At 42.7% G+C, this 20141-nt stretch overlaps 1 protein-coding gene across 2 annotated transcripts in view; it reads right to left on the bottom strand.

Annotated features, from left to right (window-relative positions):
• Syap1 (synapse associated protein 1) overlaps nt 1–13039 on the bottom strand; it is a 34187-nt gene extending 21148 nt beyond the window's left edge. Inside the window, exons 1-4 of one of the 2 annotated variants that reach the window (XM_005358773.3) lie at nt 12701–13039; nt 7866–7984; nt 7574–7640; nt 3875–3948 (exon numbers count right to left, since the gene is read on the bottom strand). In XM_005358773.3, coding sequence (XP_005358830.1) covers nt 3875–3948; nt 7574–7640; nt 7866–7984; nt 12701–12902 — 462 coding nt within the window. In that variant the 5' untranslated portion in view covers nt 12903–13039. The remainder of the gene's footprint in view (nt 1–3874; nt 3949–7573; nt 7641–7865; nt 7985–12700) is intronic. The other variant, XM_026784893.1, reaches the window with a different exon arrangement.
• Between the last annotated feature and the right edge of the window lie 7102 nt (nt 13040–20141).

The following is a 20141-nucleotide window of genomic DNA, read 5'->3' as shown; positions in this document are numbered from 1 at the left end:
AAAAAAAAAAAAAATCCAACTTCTTCAGGGTTCCAATGTAGACTAAACACCGGCACCTATATCCAGGAACCTTCCAGGACTGCAGCACCAGACAGGGACTGCAGAGTTATCCAGCCTTGTGGACTGGACAACTAACAGATTCTCAGCTTTCTGTTGTGAGATAGTTGCTGATTATCTGAACCACAACCTGAGAGCCAGTCTAATAAATCTACTCTTAATACGTATATTTAGTCTGTCAGTTCTGTGCCTATAGAGAATCCTGACTGGTACAGCAGGCAAGATTTCACATAAACAAAAAGGCAAGCAGTCCATACACTGTGATTAGCTAGCACTGTTTTTTTTTAAAGGACCTTGTTTGATATATAAGGCATTTTCACTTTTCAAAACATCATTTTTCTTTCTTTTTTTAAAAAAGTTTTTAGTATAGTTGTTTTCCCAACATCTATGTCTGTGTACCACATGCATGCCTGATGACTGAAGAGGTCAGAAGAGGGTGTAAGATTCTGAGACTGGGAGTTACTGATGGTTGTAAGCATCTACAGGTGCTGAGAATCTGGATCCTCTGAAAGAGCATCCAGTGTTCTTAACCACTGAGCCAACTTGCCAGCCCCAACTTTTTGTTTAAATGACAGTCTCTTATAGTAAAGACTATTGTTAAATTATCTCTATTGGAGGATAACTTTGAACTCCTGATCCTCCTGCCTCCACCTCCTGACTGTTGGGATAACAAGCATGAATGCTGACTTTCCTTAATTCAAGGTCATGAACAACTTTCTAGCTCTAAGGGCTAAATCAAATGAGCACTAACATTATAACTTACTAAACCAGACCTGTTTCCATAGCCATTTAAATAGTTTTTAACCTGCTGGAAAGAATTCTAAAAGCACACATCTGTCATATGAGCCCTTGGGAGGCTAAAGGTAAAGGATTGCTTAGAATTTGAGACCAGACTGTGCTACATACTGATTTCAAGAATTCCTTTTAAAAAGGAGAGTTTTTATTCTTTATAAAGTGATCTTTAAATCTTTAAAATTTTTAAATTTATTATCATTATTGTGTGTGTCGGTGTGTGTGGGGGGAAGTAGGGGCATACACCCTTGTGACACAGCTTGTATACAGAGGTGAGATGACAGCTTTGTGGATTTGGCTCTCTCTCCCATCTTTTATGTGGGTCCAACAGATTGGACTCAAGTCACCAGGCAAGAGTTTTCTTTACCCACTGAGCCATTTTGTTGGCCCATAAAATGATATCTTTTGCAGAAATTCCCGTAAGTGGAATTTCTGGTTCATGAGTACAATGATTTCAATGACTACTACCCAGGCTTTCCTGTAGAAGAGTTATATGGCAAGGAAGACTCACAAATTTTTACTAGAAAAACAAAACAATAGAGGTGGGGGTGCTGGTGGTACAGCTCAGTGATAATAGAGCACATGAATAAACTACATAGTAAACAAGGTCCTGAATTCAATCCCTAGTGCCAAAAAGGGGTGGGGGTACGTTAAAGAGAGTGCCCAGTGAGACAGCTCAGAGATCACTAAGACCCACATGGTAGGAGAGAATTAACACCCTGCATGTTACACTGTGATCTCCACATGTGCTGTTACGTATGTACATACATACACACAAAATAAATAAAGGCAACAAAATTTTTTACAAAAGGAAAAAGTAGGTTAAAAACAAAAATGAGCCTTGAATTCCAGCACTTAGAAGGCATAGGCAGGTAGATATCTAAGTTCTGAGGAAGCTGGAGCTATGTTGTAAGACCTTGTCTCAAAAACAAAGAATTGGAGAAATACTGGAGCGTTGGCTCAGTAGTTAAGACCACTGGCTGTTCTTCCAGAGGACCTGGGTTTGAGTCCCAGCACCCATACAGAGGCTAATAACTACCTGCAACTTCAGTTCCAGGGGATCCCACACCTTCTTCTTGCCTTCAAGGGTATCAGGTTTATATGTGATACACAGACATATATGCAGGCATATAATACCCACACAGATAAAAACAAACATAAAACTATAGATTACAGTGAAAATATGGATTTATGAAGGCATTGTGCACTGAGCTTTGATAAAGCTGGCCTTTGCTCTCTGAAAGAACACAGATAAGTAAGAAAACATTAGAATCTCAGTCCCCTCTGCAATAGGGCTAAAAACACTAGCTACACTGTGGTCATGCTAGGAGCCTCAAAAGATAGTATGGGGAAGTAATTTCTCAAACTGTCCTTTGTAACATTACTATTTTGTGGGCCAGCAAATGAAATGCCATCTATATCAATGTCAATTACCAACAAACATATGTAGGTAAAGAGAAAATATGGAATACAATCATTTCATTCACAGGAACTGCATTGCTGCCTCAAAACGTCATCTTACTGTATCTCAAAGATTATCAAATCATATAAAATAATCTCTTCCTTTTTGATTTATTTATTAATGTATGCAATATTCTTTCTGTGTGTATGCCTGAAGGCCAGAAGAGGGCACCATTACAGATGGTTGTGAGCCACCATGTGGTTGCCGGGAATCGAACTCGGGACCTTTGGAAGAGCAGGCAATGCTCTCAACCGCTGAGCCATCTCTCCAGCCCCTTCTTCCTTTTTGAAACATCCTTTTTATATAGCCCCACCTAACCTCAAACAGGTGACAATCTTCCTGCATCAATCTCCCAAGTACTAGGATTACAGGTATGAGCCTCTATCTTTTTAAGGCTGAAACAATGATTTGGCATAATAGGCTATACTTTAATGTGAAAAAAAGAAAAGTATAACCTAACTCAAAGTTTTTTTTTTAAGTTAGGCTGGGTGGCCTTTAATTCCAGCACTTGGGAAGCAGAGACAGACACACCTCTTTATCTCTGTGAGTTCAAGGCCAGCCTGGTCCACAGAGCCAGTTCCATGGCAGCCAGGGCTGTTACAGGGAAACCCTGTCTCGAAAAATAAAAAAAAAAAAGTCATGGATCAGTGAGACACAGTCACAGGGCCCCTCCCCTGCCTGAAGATCTAAACATATCTTCTTCAGTGGTATAGCCACTGGTAAATTGGTCATGTTCCTGTAAATAGCTTCTAATTCACACTCCTATAAGCAATCCTAATGAAACTCATTGAATCAACAGGAACGAAGGCTGGGGATGTAGCTTGGTGCTAAAATACTTATCTATCATGTCTGACACAGTACTGCAAAAACAAAACAATCCAGGAAATTACTAAAAAATCATCAAAGTTAACACGCATGTTCTTAAATTTTCAAAAATGTTTTTAAAAAACTGTAAAAAAAGGGACATGGTGGCACATGTAATTAATCCCAGCACTTGGGAGGCAGAGGAAGGTGGACAGCCTGGTCTATGTAGTGAGTTCTAGGACAGCCAGAACTATGTATTGAGACCTTGTCTCAAACCAAACGAAACCAAACCAAACCAAAACTGTAAAAGCCTGGCATGGTGGTACACACTTGTAACCTCAGTACTAGGGAAGCTTAAATAGGAAGACAGTTGTAGGCCAGGCTAGGCTACATAGTGAGTTCAAGGTCAGCCTAGGCTACTTAGCAAAACCCAGCCTCAAAAAACAAACAAACAAAGAAACTAAAATATAAACAAGAGCATGTAAAAATGGCATATAAGTAAAAGAATCTGGACAAGTTGTGATCGCACATGTTTTTAATCTCAGTACTTGGTAGGCAGATGGACTTCTGTGAGTTTGGAGCTAGCCTGGTCTCCAGAGCAAGTTCCAGGACAGCCAAAGCTATGTAGTGAGACCCTGTCTCCAAAAAAGAAAATGAAGGAGAAGAAAAAGAATTTAGCTAAAGAGAAAATCTGTGAACAGAGATGTACTATGGTAGGAGAAAAGTCTTACCTACACAGGGAATTTAAAGGGTACTCACAGCTGATAAAGCCAAAATCTGCTGTTGAATTGTTTCTTCATCATGACTATCAACCCATGGTGGCACAGCTGCTTCTATGCAGGAGAAAAAAAGGTTATTGGGGCTAGAGAGATGGCTCAGTAGTTAAAGAGATTAAAAAAATCTTGTTGATATTGCAGAGAACCTTGGTTCAGTTCCCAGAACCCACATGGCAGCTCACAACTGCCTATTAATTCAAGTTCCAGAGGATTTGACACCTTCTGGCTTCTGCAGGCACTACATAGTTACAACAGTTAAATCATAATCTGTCATTTCAATATAAGACCACTTAAAATAGTAATTTACCAATAAGCTCCAAATATGATTATTCACTGTAATACCCAGACTTAATTTGTAAGCTTTATGCATATATTTGGTCAACAAATACTCTATTTGAATGGTACAGTACAAAATTCTGACAACAATTTAATCAGATAACCAAAATCAGTATCACTGGGCCCAAACAATGGCTCAGTGGGTAAAGGTACTTACCCACAAGACTGAAGACCTGAATTTGATGCCTGGTGGAAATGTGCAAAGTGGCACACATGAGTGTATATATGCACACACAGACAAACAGTGGAGGAGAAACACACTGTGGATCCCTGAACATGTTATTTCAAGAAGAATTAAAATATCAAGAATATACAATCCTATTCTAATCATGAGGAAATATCAGACAAAGCTCAATATACAATAGTATATTAAGATGGGAACAGCCCACCCACAACACTTGGATGTGGAGTCAGGAAGACCAGGAATTCAAGGATAACCTCAACTACATAGCAAATATGAGGTCGGCCAGGATTGTCTATGGCCCTGTCTCAAAAAAAAAAAAAAAAAAGGAAGAAAGGAAGGCCTAAAAGGGAGAAAATGATGATGACCAAAAAAAAAAAAAAAAAAAAGACAAAGTTGTTAGAACATTCCAGACTAAAGAACTAAAGACGGCTAAGAGTACTTAACTAGATTCTGGAGAGAAATGTTATAAAGGACATCACTGGGTCAACTATCAAAATGAATAGGTGTTAGATTTGTGTATTCTATCTCTGAGCATGGTAGTACATGCCTGTATCTTGGTACTTGGGAAGATGAGGCAAATAATTACTTCAAGTTCTAGGCAGCCTGGGCTATGGAGTGAGATGCTGTTAAAAAAAAAAGTTGGGCGTGGTGATCCACTTTAATCCTAGCACTAGGAAGACAGAGGCAGGCAGTTCTCTGTGCAGAACTCTATCAGTTCAAGGATATCCTGGACTACACAGCAAGTTCCAGGTCAGCCAGGGACACACAGTACAACCCTGTCTCAAAAAAAAAAAAAGCTGAAGAGATAATTCAGTGCTTTAGGCTTTATGACAAAGGGTAAAGATGGCTCAGAAGTTAAGAGCACTTGCTACAGTTTGGGGAGGATCCAGGTTTGATTCCCAGCATATATGTAGTGATGTAGTGGCTCACAAATTTCTGAAATCCCAGTTTGAGGATGATCTGATACCTTCTTGTGACCTCCTCAGGTGTCATATTACTCTTGCAGAGGCCCCAGAGTTCAGTTCTTAGCATCCATTGTCAGGTAGCTCACACCCACTTACAACTACAGCTCCGAGGCACATGGCCCTATCACAATACATATAATTAACAATAAAAATAAATACAAAGGGCTATTAAGATGGCTCAGCTGTTAAAAGCACCTGATGCCATGAGTTTGATCTTTGGGACCCACGTGGTAGGACAGAATCCTGGAAGTTGTCCTCTGCCACACAAAGGCCAGAAATAAGTAAAGGTAATAAAAGTAAGTGTGTGTGTGTGTGTGTGTGTGTGTGTGTGTGTGTGTGTGAGAGAGAGAGAGAGAGAGAGAGAGAGAGAGAGAGAGAGAGAGAGAGAGAGAATAGGATCTTGAGAAGTGAAATCAAAGCAAAAAAACCAATTAGAGACAATAACCTACAGGGCTGGAATCAAATTGTCAATGAACAGTTAGAAGCTGAATGCTGAGGATACCAAGATGACATACACCTAGTTAGGTATGATTAGGAAGGGAATGCAGGACTCCACTCAAGCAGTCATTGCTCTTTATAGTAGATTCTAACTTTACTAACCCCCAACACATGTCAGACCCAAAGCAATCCATTCAAAGTAAAGAGGTAGCTCCAGATTTGCCCCATACACAGTGATGAGGTGTTAAGCTGGGGATATAGTAGCTCCATTGGTATAATGCTTAGCATGCACAAGATCCTAGGTTCTATTCCCAGCACAGTACAAATCCAGTATTGTGATGTATACCTATAATGCTACCACTTGGAAGGCAGAGGAAGGAGAGATGAAATTCAAGGTATTTGCTGACTATATAGCAAGTTAGAGGTCAGCTTTGGCTATGTGAAGCCCTGTTTAAAAAACAAATGAAAAACAGTTGGCATCAATGTTAAATTTCTGGGCCTGGCTTTTTACAAAGACCTGTCAATGTTGGGATCTGCAATGTAGAGACTGGAAGTCTTACACCTCTCACAGTTGCTGTCCTAGCTGAGAAGATGAAAAAAGAATCTGGCAACATATCTTATTTGTTGCTGGAGATAGCTTTTTATTTATTGATTAATTTTGACACAGTGTTTCATATAATCCAGGTTGGCTTCCAACTTACTATGTAGCTGAGGTTGGCTTAAACTCTTGATCTTTCTACCTTTGCTTCTCAAATGCTGGAGTTTCAGGTGCCGGCTATGTTTTTGTTTTGATTTTTGTTTTTAGACTAGGTCTTGCTAATCCAGCTGGTCTCAAACTCCTAGCAATCCTTTTGCTTTAGCCTCTTGGGTACTGGAATCACAGGTATGCACTAAAAGGCCTGATTAGGCTTTGGTCTTTTTGATTGATCCTCTTCTCTACCATGTTCAGTAAAAGACTGAATTCTTTGTGTGTGTGTTTATTTTCTCTCTACATAGACCTGGCTGTTTGGGAACTCATTATGTAGACAAGGCTGGACTCAAACTCTCAGTGATTGACCTTTCTCTGCTTCCCAAGTGCAGGGATCAAAGGCATGCACCACCATATTCAACTATTTTTTAAAAATTTGACTTTTTTTTTTGTTTTTTCAAGACAGGGTTTCTCTGTAGCTTTGGAGCCTGTCCTGGAACTAGCTCTTGTAGACCAGGCTGGCCTCAAACTCACAGGGATCCGCCTGCCTCTGCCTCCCAAGTGCTGGAATTAAAGGTTTGCGCCACCACTGCCCGGCTGAAAATTTGACTATTTTTTAATTTAAAAAGTTTTTTCCTCATTTTGTAGCTCAGGCTGGCCTGGACTTACTATATATCTCAGGCTAGGAGTACAGCCTCAAACTCACAGCAATCCTTCTGCTTTAGCTTCCCAAGTGCTGGGATTCCAAGTGTGAGCCACTATTCCTGGCTGTACACAGACATTTTTTGGCGCTTGGGTTCTAACCCAGGGCCCTGTATACACTATGCACATGTCCTACCACTGGGTTCCACCCCAGTCTTATATGTTTTTGTATTCTTAGAGCCTTAGTATAGGTTAGCACATAATAAATGCTCAATAAAACCTGGTAGGAAGCTGGTATGGTAGCTCAGCAGTAGCACTTGCCTAGCATATGTAAGGACCCGGGGTTGATCCCCAGCACCAAAAACTGACACACACATATTCACATACACAGAAACTTGGCTGAGAATCTAAGATAAACTTATATCATACCCGACTTCTTCGTGTGCTGTTCTTCAACAAATTTTTTCTGTTCTTTTTGAAAATCCCCTATAATGGTCTGTTAAAAAACACATGAAAAGTCAAATTACTTTGAAAGTTTACTATTAGGTAAGAATTATAGTCATAATACATGTGTACATGTATGAAATTGTCCAAGAACCAAGAAAAGATATTCCAGAAAAATTCCATCAGCACATTATATTTTACTTGAGTTAAAAAGATGATTACATTAGCTACTTACAACTTTCAAAAATTTCTCCTTTTACAAGTTCTCTAAATGTACCTTATCAATGATGTCATCTATTTTTCCTTCTTCCACAGATTTCTTTATTGTCTGAGCTGTTTCAGCAACAGATTCAGTTATCTTCTTTGTGGCAGCACTTGCAAAGTTAAACAAATAATCTGTAAAGGAAAAAAGGGTCCGTGCTTCATCCAAGTACAATGGTTATCATACCTTCCCATCAGTATCTGCAGGGAGATCTGTGTAAGGCCCTTTCTGGATACCAAAATCTGTACACGTTTAGGTCCCCTTTGTAATAATGGCACAACACAACCTATGTTCACCTATATAGTCCTGTGTAAGTTAAATCACCTTTACTGGAACCCAAACAGGTCCTCATGGGTTGCATAGCTCTTAACCACTAATCTCTTCAGTGTCCACACTGTCGTTCTAATCTAAGGAAATCATTATTTGAAAACTGGCAAACTGGCTGACCATGGTGGTACATGTCTATAACCCCAGCATTTGGGAGGCAGAGGCAGATAGATCCCTGTAAGATCAAGACTAGCTTGCTCTCTACATAGCTAGTTTTAGGTCACCCAGGAATATATATTGAGACTCTGTTATCCACCACTCCCCTACAAAAAAGTAGTAGGTAGCTAGATGGTTCAGTGAGTAAAGACACTTGTCAAAAAGCACAATGATCCCCACATAGTTGAAGGAGAGAGCTAACTCCTAAAAGTTGTCTCTCAATTTGCACCATGGCACACATATACCCACATACACAAACAAATTATCAAAGCTGACAGAAACATTACATGAGGCTAGAATAGGAAGGAAAAAACATGTAATAGAAAACCCTTGGCAAATTAACATTCTTACACACAGGTAGGTTAATTTTCAAAGGTATTTCACTTAATTTTAGAATCCTAGAAATCTTAAGTATTAGCAGGGTGCTTAGAAGTGACCAGATTCTCCTTCAATGGTGGTGCATGCCTTTAATTCCAACACTCAGGAGGCAGAAGCAATCAGATCTCTGAGAATTTCAAGCCAGCCTGGTCTACAGAGCTAGTTCCAGGTCAGTCAAAACTATGAAAAGAAACCCTGTCTCAACACCAAAAAAAAAAGCGACTAGACTCAACTTTATATCCAGGTAATAATCCACTTCCCAGTACATGACTTTGAGAGGCCATAATTTTTTAGTATTACCCCCAAATAGCTGAAAGCTTTTGTAAGTCTCTGGTCATTTCCACCTCTCAGTTTTAGGTCTCTCTTCCCCCACAACAAGAATCTGTTATTGCTGGGCATAATGGCACACATCTTTAATCCCAGCACTTAGGGAGACAGAGGCAGGCAGATCTCTTGTGATTTCGAGGCCAGCCTTAGACAAGACATAGTGGGTTCCAGGACTGCCAGAGCTACATAGTGAGATCCTATATGTAAAACAAAAAAAAACCCCAAAACTATTAGGTGTATGAGTACATGATGTATGTGGGGATAGGCACATGTGCCATGTGGGCATATTGGAGATCAGAGGACAACTCTGTGGTGGCATTTCTCTCCTTTCTGTGGGTTATGGGAAACAAAAGCAGGTCATCAGACTTTCAAGGCCAGTGTCTATACCCACTGAGCCATCTTGCTGAGCCCCTAGGTCTGTCTTTTCTCTTAGGGAATATAAACTTCTACTCTACTAATCTAAGCAATGTCCTTAAATTTCTTTCTCTTCAAACTAACACTGCCAGTTCTAAAGACTATTGTTCATAAGCTATGGAATCAAAGCTCTCTGTAACTAGAAATGTGCTATGAGAATTCAATTAGATGTTTTTGAGACAGAGTTTTGCTATCTAGATTTGGCTAGCCTGATACTCACTATGTAACTCAGGCCGTCTTTGAACTTTTAGTAATCTTCCTGCCTCAGCATTCTGAGTTTTGGAGGATTCCCCATCCCTACCTAGCTTAGATACATGTTTATCAAAGCACTTAAAATTTCCTGGGTGCATACTAGTTGTGTGGATGATAAAGATATTTAGCACTTCTAGCACGATCGATACCCTGCTCCTAAAGAGTATAGGAGCTATAGAGATGGATCAGCGGTTAAGAGCAATGGATCCTCCAGAGGACCTGGGTTTGATTCCCACCCAGCAGCTTTCAGGGGATGTGATGTCCTCTTTTGGTATCTGTGGGCACACATGGTACACAGACATACATACAGACAAAACATCCATACACACAAAGAGTACAGAAGATAGTTCAAAACAACTAAGCACTCTGCACTGAATAATAGATATTGTTAGCTCCTTTGGAGACAGTGACCATAGGAAAGCATAAGTTTATCAGAAGGAAGGACCAAGGAAGAGGCAGTTTGGTTTGGAATGAAGGAAGAGTATGTAAAGTTGGGTGTTCACTACTGGTAATGATAACAGTAAGTGGCTGGAATGCATAAATAGGTCACTATTAAACGGGAAGTACTTAGGATCCAATCTTGAAAATAGGGATTCAACAAATGTTGGCTTAACAAATGGAGTTCTTAGTAGATTCCAGTAGATTTCAAAGGTCCAAAAAATTACTTACTGGGAATCAGGCTTAATACTTAACTTTATTTTTCAAAACACAGGTAGGAGTCAGGCATGGTGTAGCTAAATTTGCTATCCAGTGATTACTCTTGGGAGGTGGAGGCAGGAGTTCAAGTCAGCCTCAGCTATGTAGAGAATTTGAGGCTTGCCTTGGAATACACTCAAAAAAAAAAAAAAAACCCAAAGCCAAACTAAAAAACAAAACCCCACAAAGAAAAGTACACAAATACATCCTCTTAGACAAAATGTATTTTTCCGGCCAATATGCAGGATTAAAACATCTCTGATAATTTCTCTAGCCTCTCTAAAACTCTGTGTATTGAACAAGAACATTTACATAGCTACATAAATTATAGAAGCAGGAGCATTCCTTTATCCTAAAACTTTAAATTCCCAATCAATAGGGATGGGTTCCATCGAAACCTAGCTTCCTCAATCATCAAGGGAGCAGGTAAAGAAGGAAAATAAAACCAGACTACCAACAACAGAGAGAACCCGGAGAACCTTGTGAGGAAAGATGGCAGGAAGCAGGGCTCAGAGGCCTAGCATGTGTGTGGCTCTAGGTTCTTTGGTCCTGAAAAGAAAATTCGGGGAAATTTAGTTGGGCATGATGGTACCCAGCCAGGATCTTAGACTTGGGAAGCAGAAACAGGTGGTCAGGAGGGCTTGTCTTTACAGATAATGTCTCACTAAGTTGTCAAGCACTGATCTCACATTGTAGCCCAGGTAGGCCTAGATCCAGTGATCCTCTTGCTTTAGCCTTTTAAATACCCTAGGCCTAGTTTTTTAGTTTTATGAGACAAGGTCTCTTGTAGCCTTGGCTGGCTTGGAGCTCACCTATATAGCTGAGGCTGGCCTTGAACTCCTGATCTTCCTTTCTAAGGATCCCAAATTCTGGGGTTACAGGCCTGTGCCACCACATCAGGCTTTCATTCCACATTAATCTAGCCCAACTACCCAATATAACCTCTGCTCTTTTAAGTCTTTTCACATTCCCTGAATATCCCAAGTTCATTCCTTCCCAATTTTCTACACCGAAAACATTCAAAGAAAAAAGATTTCTGCTGATCTCATGATATCACTTAGTTTTAATTCCCTTGTGCAGTCTTTGGACATTTTGCCTGAGATGATACACTGTTAAGATTTGATAGTGGGGCTGTTTTTCCTGTCCCTCTATCTCATAGTCATTTTTTTTGAACATTAGGGTCTTTCCTACTGAAGTCTGTGTTTCTCTGTTCTTTGGCACCCTGAATCCATTTGATAGGCCCTTAAAACTTTCTACATTTAGTGAATGTGTGGCGGTGATCCCAACAGGATGGAGAGAGAGGAAGGAGTGTTGAGTTCACAACCATCCTTGGCCATATGGTGAGTTTGAAGCCAGCAGAAGCTATATAACACTGTCTCAAAACAACAACAACAAAAACACTTGCTAAATTTAGTATACATTTTTGTTGCAATTCTCTTATATTTACTTCTGTTTAGGGCCCACCAGCCCAAAGTCACCTTCTTTGCCTATTTAAGCATACCAAAGTCCCTCCAGAATTAGTTACCACAGTAGGTGTTTATATTCTCAAGGACTACTTTTTGTTCAACTTCAACTAGACTATAAACTTGGAAAGAGGATGGGCTTTGAAATCAGGTAGATTTTTTTTTGGCTCAAATTCTACTTGTACTGCTTACTATCAGTAAAATGTTGGCTTTGTTCTCCCAACTCTTGGGGATGGTGAATAGCTGAAACTCAGGTATTTATTGTCATTAAGATCTAGCACTGAAACTCGTATATAGTAGACAATGGCAGCTTCTTTTCCACCTCAAGGAAAAAGGTCCTGCTGGAAGCAGAGGCGGGAAGATCAATGTCATCCCTACAATGCAATGTGAGTTCGAAACCCTTCTACCTGAGCTACAGGAGACCCTGTTTCAAACAATTCAAAGAAGACATGCATGGCTTAAGCTTGAGCAACCTACCAAGCTACTTGAGGCAATATACCTTTTAGTCCTTTCTTGGGACAAAAGGCATTTTCTCAACCAACTCTAGCTGGGAAGGTGGAGCTTCAGGTGAAAGCTGGCAAGCTGAACAAGCCAAACTGCTTGTCAAAACCCCGAAAACAGTGGCACACCGCTCGCTTCACTGCGCCCGGGCTTCCTATGTATACAAACTTAGCAAGAGAGCGACAAATTCTTAGGCACCTCGAGGACACGACATGACTCCTTGGGGAAGCTTCGGCGTCGCCTAGCTCCCAAGTTCGGGAGGACCAACCCCCCTCTCACACACTGGCATCCCCGCGCCCCCTCCCAGCCCACCCTCGCGTCCCGGAGGGCACTCACTGCCAAGGTCTTTGGCCTGGTGGAGGAGCTTTGGGTCTCCCGTAGGCTGTTGCTCGGACTCGGTGGGCTCCGCCGGCGGCTCGGAGCGTTCCTCAGGGGGCGAGCCTCCTGACGACGGCTCGTCCCCTCCGAGCGGCTCTCCTCCCGCCGCCGCCCCCTCGGGCTCCTTCAGGCCCAACCAACTGCTCAATCCTCGAAACATCCTTCCCGCGTCGCCGCCGCCCCCTCACCCAAGAGCCCTGCCGCCTTTAACCGCCCCCTGCGACCTGACACCGCGGGTCTCTGAGGGTGACTGGCCGGAAGCCTCAGCGACAGGCCCGTCGCCAGTCGGCCGTTAGCCCACCCTCTATGACGCCACCCCAGCTGACCGCGCTGCGTCACGTCCGGGTTAAGCCCCGCCCCCCCGCTCGCGACGGGGCGGTGCGCGAGAAAAAGGGGCAAAAGGCCAAAGGGCTTTCCTCGCGGAGCCCCGCCCCCTGTCTGCCCTTTTACTCTTTCTCCAGCTTTCTGAGCGTTTAGACGGAATCTTTTTTGGACTTGTCCTACTTGGTCTCGTTTTCTGTTTGCCTTGCAGTGACGGCTTCGCACGTACAGGTCAAGCTGGACGGGACCGGGTTACACGCCCCCCAGCCCCTTAGAAATGGAAAAAGTCTCCTCCTGTGCCTAAGTAACCCAAGCTAGGGGCAGTGACTCATACCTGTAGTCCCAGCATTTGGGAACTGGAGGAAAGAAGATCAAGAGTTCGAGGCCAGTTTTAAGTACATAGTGCTTTAGGCCAACCTGAGCTACATAAGACTGTGTCAAAAGCACATCAAATTGAAAAAAAAAAACCTAAAGGGAAAAAGAAAAAAACAAAACAAAACAATTTACAAGCAAGAAGTTGGGGTGGGGTACTTGTAGATAAAAATGATTTACGGTGGGTGGGTGAGATGGTAAAAGTACACACCACCAAGTTTGGTTCCTATGTGACAGAGTGAGAGAAGGCTCTCTCTCTTTTTTTTAACTTTTATTAAAATGTTTTTTAAATATTTATTTATTATGCATACAATATTGTGTGTATGCCTGCACCACACACATGTAAGAGGGCACCAGACCCCATTACAGATGGCTGTGAGCCACCATGTGGTTGCTGGGATTTGAACTCAGGACCATTGGAAGAGCAGGCAATGCTCTTAACCTCTGAGTCATCTCTCCAGCCCGAGAGAAGGCTCTCTTAAAGGTTGTCTGTCCCCCGACCGCCACACATGCTCTGTGACTACCCACACGATAAATACAATTTTTTTTTAAATGTTGATTTTTTTTCCTTTTTTTTATTTTATTTTTTTTTAATTTATTTATTTATTGAGGATTTCCGCCTCCTCTCCGCCACCGCCCCCCACCTCCCCCCCCCGATCAAGTCCCTCTCCCCCATCAGCCCGTAGAGCCATCATTTAACATATTTAACACAACAACTTAGAGAACTGGGACTGTGACTCAGTGGTAGAGTTGTGTTAAAACACATGCCCAGCACAACAAAACATACATAGCCATCTACACCAAGAGACTTAGTGGCACATCGTGGTACACACCTTTACTCTCAGTACCCAGGAAGCTGAGGCGAGAGGATCTTGAGTTCAACATCAGCCCGAGCTACATGAGACCCTTTTCCAAAGCACAAAAATGAGTGAAACAGGACATAAACCCAACCCTGGTGGATTACATGACTCATAGGTAAAGGTGCCTGCCACCTTGCCTTGACCCGGGACTCACATGATAGAAGAGAAGGACCTAGTCCTGAAACTTGTCATCTCATCGCTGTACCATAGTATGGATTGTGCTTGCCCCCACCCCCATACGCTAAATAAAATGTAATGAAGATTAAAAGAAAAGAAAACCCTTGGATACTTGCGCTTGCTTACTTTCTTTTTTTAAAAGACAGGGTCTCAAGGCCTGGTGTGGTGAGACCTTTAATTTCAGCACTTGGGTGGCAGAGGCAGGCAGATCTCTCTGAGACTGAGATCTGTCTACATAAGACAGTCAGGGTTACAGAGTGATTTTTTTCATTGTTGTTTTGTAAAGATAGGGTTTCAAGGAGCCCAATCTGGCCTTTTCTTGAACTGTCTGCCACACTTGCCAAGCCCCCCCCCTTATTTTCTTTGCTGTGTTTTGTTTTGCAACCCCGGGGTCTCTGTGTAGCTCTAGCTGTCCTGGAACTCACTCTTGTAGACCAGCTGTCCTCAAACTCACAGCGATCCACTTGCCTCTGCTTCCCGAGTGCTGGGATTAAAGGTGTGCGCCATCACCACCTGGATGATCACCAAGCCTTTCTTATCTGGTTCTGGAATTCAAATTCAGTGCCTTCTTCATGCTAACTATGTGTTCTACCAACTGAGCTACACACCAACACTCCACAGTTGTGCATTTTATTTGAATACTGATTCTGCAAACAAATTTAAAAAGATTATGATACTTATATAGATGGCAATTTGGACCTAAGGGAGCTGACGAGGTTAAGGAATTGTGAGATTCTATTTAAATTGTAGTCAAAATTTGAAATTTACCATCAATCATTTTGAAGTCAGCAATTCAATAGTATTAAGCACATTCATATTACTTTGCAACTTGTCTCCATAATTTTTCATCCTGCAAGCTGAAATTCTTATACAAGTTCCATTCTCTTCATATAAGCTTCTACCAAACATTTTATTTAATCTCTGTGAAACTGCCTGCTGTAGATACTTATTATATTCAGGGCTGGGGTACTGCCAATGCTAGGATAATAGATCTCTTGCCTACCAGGAAGGAGGCCCTAGGTTCAAACCTCAGTCCATGAAGGAGGGGAAATTAGTGTAATCCTGCAGTATTTGTCTTTTCTTTGTTTGATAGAGAGTTTCTCTGTGGAGCCCTGGCTGTCCTGAAACCTACTCTGTAGACCAGACTGGCCTCCTCTTATAGATCTGCCTGCCTCTGCCTTGCAAATGCTGGGATTAAAGGCATGTGCCACCCTGCCCTGCCTTTTAAAAATTGTGGTAATGGTATTATTATGTGGTTGTAGGTACAGTTTTTTAAAGAAGTTCTTTTACTTTAGAGAGTCATATTGCAATATTGAGGACCCAGGTTTGATTCCTAGCACTCATGTGGTAGCTCATGACTATCTGCAAATCCGGTCTCAGGGGATCTGACACTCTCTTCTCGACTCCACAGGTACCTGGCAGGTACGTGGTGCACAGAAAGGCAGGTAAAACACACATATACATAGGAATAAAATAAATCTTTTAAAAAATGAGTACCAGAAGTGGGGAAATGGTTGGGGATATAAATAAACAAGCCTGTCCTTGGGCTTGTAATTGTTAATGCTGACTGATTTTAGTTTTATTTCTCCTTTCTTTGGTTTTTCCAGTCAGGGTTTCTCTGTAGCTTTGGAGCCTGTCCTGGAACTCGTTCTGTAGACCAGGCTGGCCTTGAAGTCACAGAGATCTGCCTGCCTCTGCCTCACAAATACTGGGACTAAAGGTGTGTGCCACCACCACCTGGTGTTATATCTTCTTTTCTCTGAGAAAAGGTCTCACCATGTAGCTCTAGTTGTCCTGAAATTCACTGTATAGACCAGGATGATCTCAAACTCACAAAGATCCACCGGTCTCTGACTCCCTAGTGTTGGGATTAAAGGTGTATACTACTATGCTTAGATTATGTTTACTTTTTTGTTCTTGTATTTTCTGTAACAATATGTTAAACAAGGAAAACTGGCAAGGAATTCATAAACATATTCCCAGGCTCAGACTCTAGGTGGCCATCTGGTGTGGCATGTTGCCCGTGTATGGAATATTCCTTTACATTGTATGAATGTGTCACTGTGATTGGGTTAAAAGAGATGACTGGCCAATAGACAGGTAAGAATTATGTGGGACTTGCAGAAAAAGAGAGTGTGAAGGAGAGAAAAGATCTCTCAAAATTGGGAAGAGATGTGGAGAGCAGGAAATGAACTTGTCTTACTGAAAAAAGGTATCTATGAATGATGCAGAGTGTTGATAAGAAACATGGCCGCATGGTGGCGCATGCCTTTAATCCCAGTACTTGGGAGGCAGAGGCTGGGGGATCTCTGATTCTGAAGCCATCCTGGTCTACAGAGTGAGTTCCAGGACAGGCTCCAAAGCTACACAGAGGAACCCTATCTCAAAAAAAATGAGTTAATTTAAAATGTGTTAGTTAGTAATAATCTTAAGCTATTAGCTGAGCATTTATAATTAATAATAAGTCTCAACCTGGTTATTTGGGAGCAGTTTACGGGGCACAGAGAAACTCTGCCTATATATGGCACCCAAATGTCTGTCACTGAACTCCACATAAGACCTGAGAAAGCTTAGGAAAGATTCTAAGCACACAAAAAACGGAGACAAATGCAGCTTCCTGATAACTGTCTTCTCTTGGATAGGCTCAATACTAGCAACAAACAAAGGTACAGCTCCTTTAAGTGGAAGCTTCCTTGGCTTGGTGCTAGTGTCAAATACATGCAGGATTCTTTTAAGAGGCCTAGCTACCAAACACTTAAATGGGCTTTATGAGCAGTGGGCAGTGTACTACTCAGACACAATGGGGATCCAACAACTTCCCAGAGCTGGGGAGGTAAACATGACTCCTGCTGCTACCTCTGTTGGGCCCTAAAGCCCCACCAAGGAGGAGGTCTCCTCAAGAGACACTCTCAGCGTGGTTGATGCAATAGCAAGAGGAATTTTTATTTTGCTGCCATGGCAGAGGTCCCTCTTCTCGAGAGGAGAAGGACCCTTCCTTTGTCTATTACAGGAGAAAACCACAGAATCAAGGGGGTGGTACAGAATCAAAAGGGGGAGTCCAGAAATCATTTGTCAACTATTTTGACTAGTTCATTCAATGGTCAGCTAACTCTAATTGATCAATGTTATGGCAGTTGCTGGGCTGGTTGAACAAGGAGGAACACTTGCAGGTCATCTGCAGGGCATCTCACCCCAGTTCCAGAGTCTGGGTCTATTGAAGAAAAGTACTCAAAGCTCCAGTGCACATGTGGTTGGTTCCCAGGGTTCTGGTTCCCAGGAAGGGGGGTGCAGTAATGCTGAGGTGCCCCAAAGTCTTTCATCCCCCCCTCTGACTTGATCGAATCCCAATCTTGGGATTCTTAGGGATTTTCCCTAAGAGCACGATATTGCTGGGTCAACACCAAAGCTTGAGTATTGCTAGGTCACTCGCGAATGAACATCAGGAGTCGACTGAGGGAGGATACAGGGCCCAAAGGTTAAGATGAGTAACAGAATGATCAAGGGACCAGTGATGGTAGAAATGAGTGTCATGAACCAGGGGGAGCCATTGAACCAGCCTTCAAACCAACCTTGTTGTGCCTCCCTGTCTCTCTGTCTCTTGTCTAACCTGTCTCCGAGCTTAGCAATCGAATCCTTAATTACCCCAGAGTGATCTACATAGAAACAACATTACTCTCTTAGGGCAGTGCAGAGTACTCATTGAAGAAATAGCAAGACTGAACCACACCTATTTTGTAACACTACATTGGAAAGTGAGGTTATTGAAACTTCAAGCTTGGCGATAGATTGTTCTAGAGCCCTTAAGTCCTCATTTATAGCTGTTCTTAATTCCTCAAAGTTCTGGGGAATTTGGAAGTCTGCACCAGAGCAGTAGCACCAGTGCCGACACCAGCTGCCACCCCAAAGCCTAAGATTACTGCTAGAGTCAGGGAGATAGGCTTTCACCAATAGCGGCTCGGGTGCCTGTCAAATTCATCCTCAAATGTGTCAGTGGGATGATAAGAGACCCTAGGTACCAGTAGAACAAGCACACAGTAGTCTTTGTTACCATCAAAAACCAATGTCACCATGCAAGGTGTCAAGCCTGTACTACAAGCCCACCATTTATCTGAATCAGGGATCAGGTATCTAGTTTTAGAAGTTTTAGGGCTCTTAAGGGTCTCATTACATAAATGTTTGCAAGTAGCTGGTGGATTTCCCAAGCATGTCCCTGCACCTGTAACCTCTGTAAGAGTTAGCTTATGACTATTTCCCCAAGCACAGCCATCCTGGCTAGTTGTGTTGTTGAAACCCCCAGATGTTGCAATCCCTTCATAGTATGAGGGTCCTGATGATAGGCACAGCCAGCAAGATTGTGTCATGTTCGGGTCAGTATTATTTAGCAACGAAAAGGCTCCCACTATTAGATTAAACAGTCACTGGCCTGTATTAGAGAGCGCCAGCAGTGAAGCAGGGGTAGCAGAAGGATTTTTAGGACTTGGAGTGGGATCCATGGCCCTGGCAAGGGGAGCTACCTTGGCTGGGGCTAGCTGGCCCTGGTCAGGCAATACCGGGTTGGGCCCTAATGTTATGGTCATGAGAGGTGTTACAACAACTCACAGGGTGAACAGAATCCCTATATCTTCCCTTCCTGGATCATACAACCGTAATCCCCAAGTATTGCCTGTTAACCAGTTAGCTCTTTTTCCCTCCTCAGTGAAGGTGATTATGATTTTAGACTCTCCTGGTGTGGTACGGGTGAAAGAGACTAAGTCCTTTTTGCTAACCCCCAACCAGGAGACACTGACACTGGTTTCACATCCCTAGGCAGCACAATAAAGCACTCAGGCCCCCCACACTGTCGAGTTCGCTTACCTACCCCCCTCCCCCCCGACAAATATACCATTCAGAATATCTGCATGTAGGATAAGAGTTTCTGGGGGTTTGTTCAGTATTCTCCCAAGAGTCTTTTGCTAAAACACACAGGGCAAAAGTTAGCTGGGGAAACCAGGTATCTACGGGATGAACTCCAGCGGCTAGCCTTAAGGCTTGCCCAGTCTCAAAGTTAGTCAGGGTTCAGCTTAAGTCCTGAGGTGTATGGGGGTTTTTAGCACTATATGTGGAAGGAAACATCAGGGCAAAGAACAGCAAGCCTGGTAGGATCAGGCTTCCTTGACTAGTCTCAGTTTTAGAGGATTTTAGGTATGCTGAAGCTTCCATTTGGAAGGTCCTGGGTCGTCCTGTGGAGGTGCCGGCTTGACGTGAGACGCATGGATCCAGGCTGCAATACCATCCACTTTGAGGGCAGTAGGTGTCATAAGAAGCAGGGTGTAGGGTCCCTTCCAGCGAAGTTCAAGGTTCTGGGACAGATGTCTCCGAACGTACATAGAATCGCCAACCTGGAACGGGTGCGAGATCTCTGGGTGCCCAGGCTGGTAGGCAGGAGCCAAGGGTTTCCACACCTGGGCTTGGACGATCTGAAATGCTTTTAGCCGCACCTGCAAATCAGGTTTGTGAGTAGTGGGGTCAGGAGGGGCCCAAAAGGAGGCCAATGGGGGAGGCCCCCATATAGAATCTCATAGGGGGTAAGTCCAAGCTGAGACAGGGTGTTCCACACTCAGAACAGGGCTAAGAGAAGGAGCTATACCCTGTCTCTAGTGCCAATTTTCAAGCTAATTTGATCAGGGTCT

Source organism: Microtus ochrogaster, chromosome X, assembly GCF_000317375.1.
Source record: "Microtus ochrogaster isolate Prairie Vole_2 chromosome X, MicOch1.0, whole genome shotgun sequence".
NCBI classification, from domain to species: domain Eukaryota; kingdom Metazoa; phylum Chordata; class Mammalia; order Rodentia; family Cricetidae; genus Microtus; species Microtus ochrogaster.
This window is presented reverse-complemented; position numbering and strand designations above follow the sequence as displayed.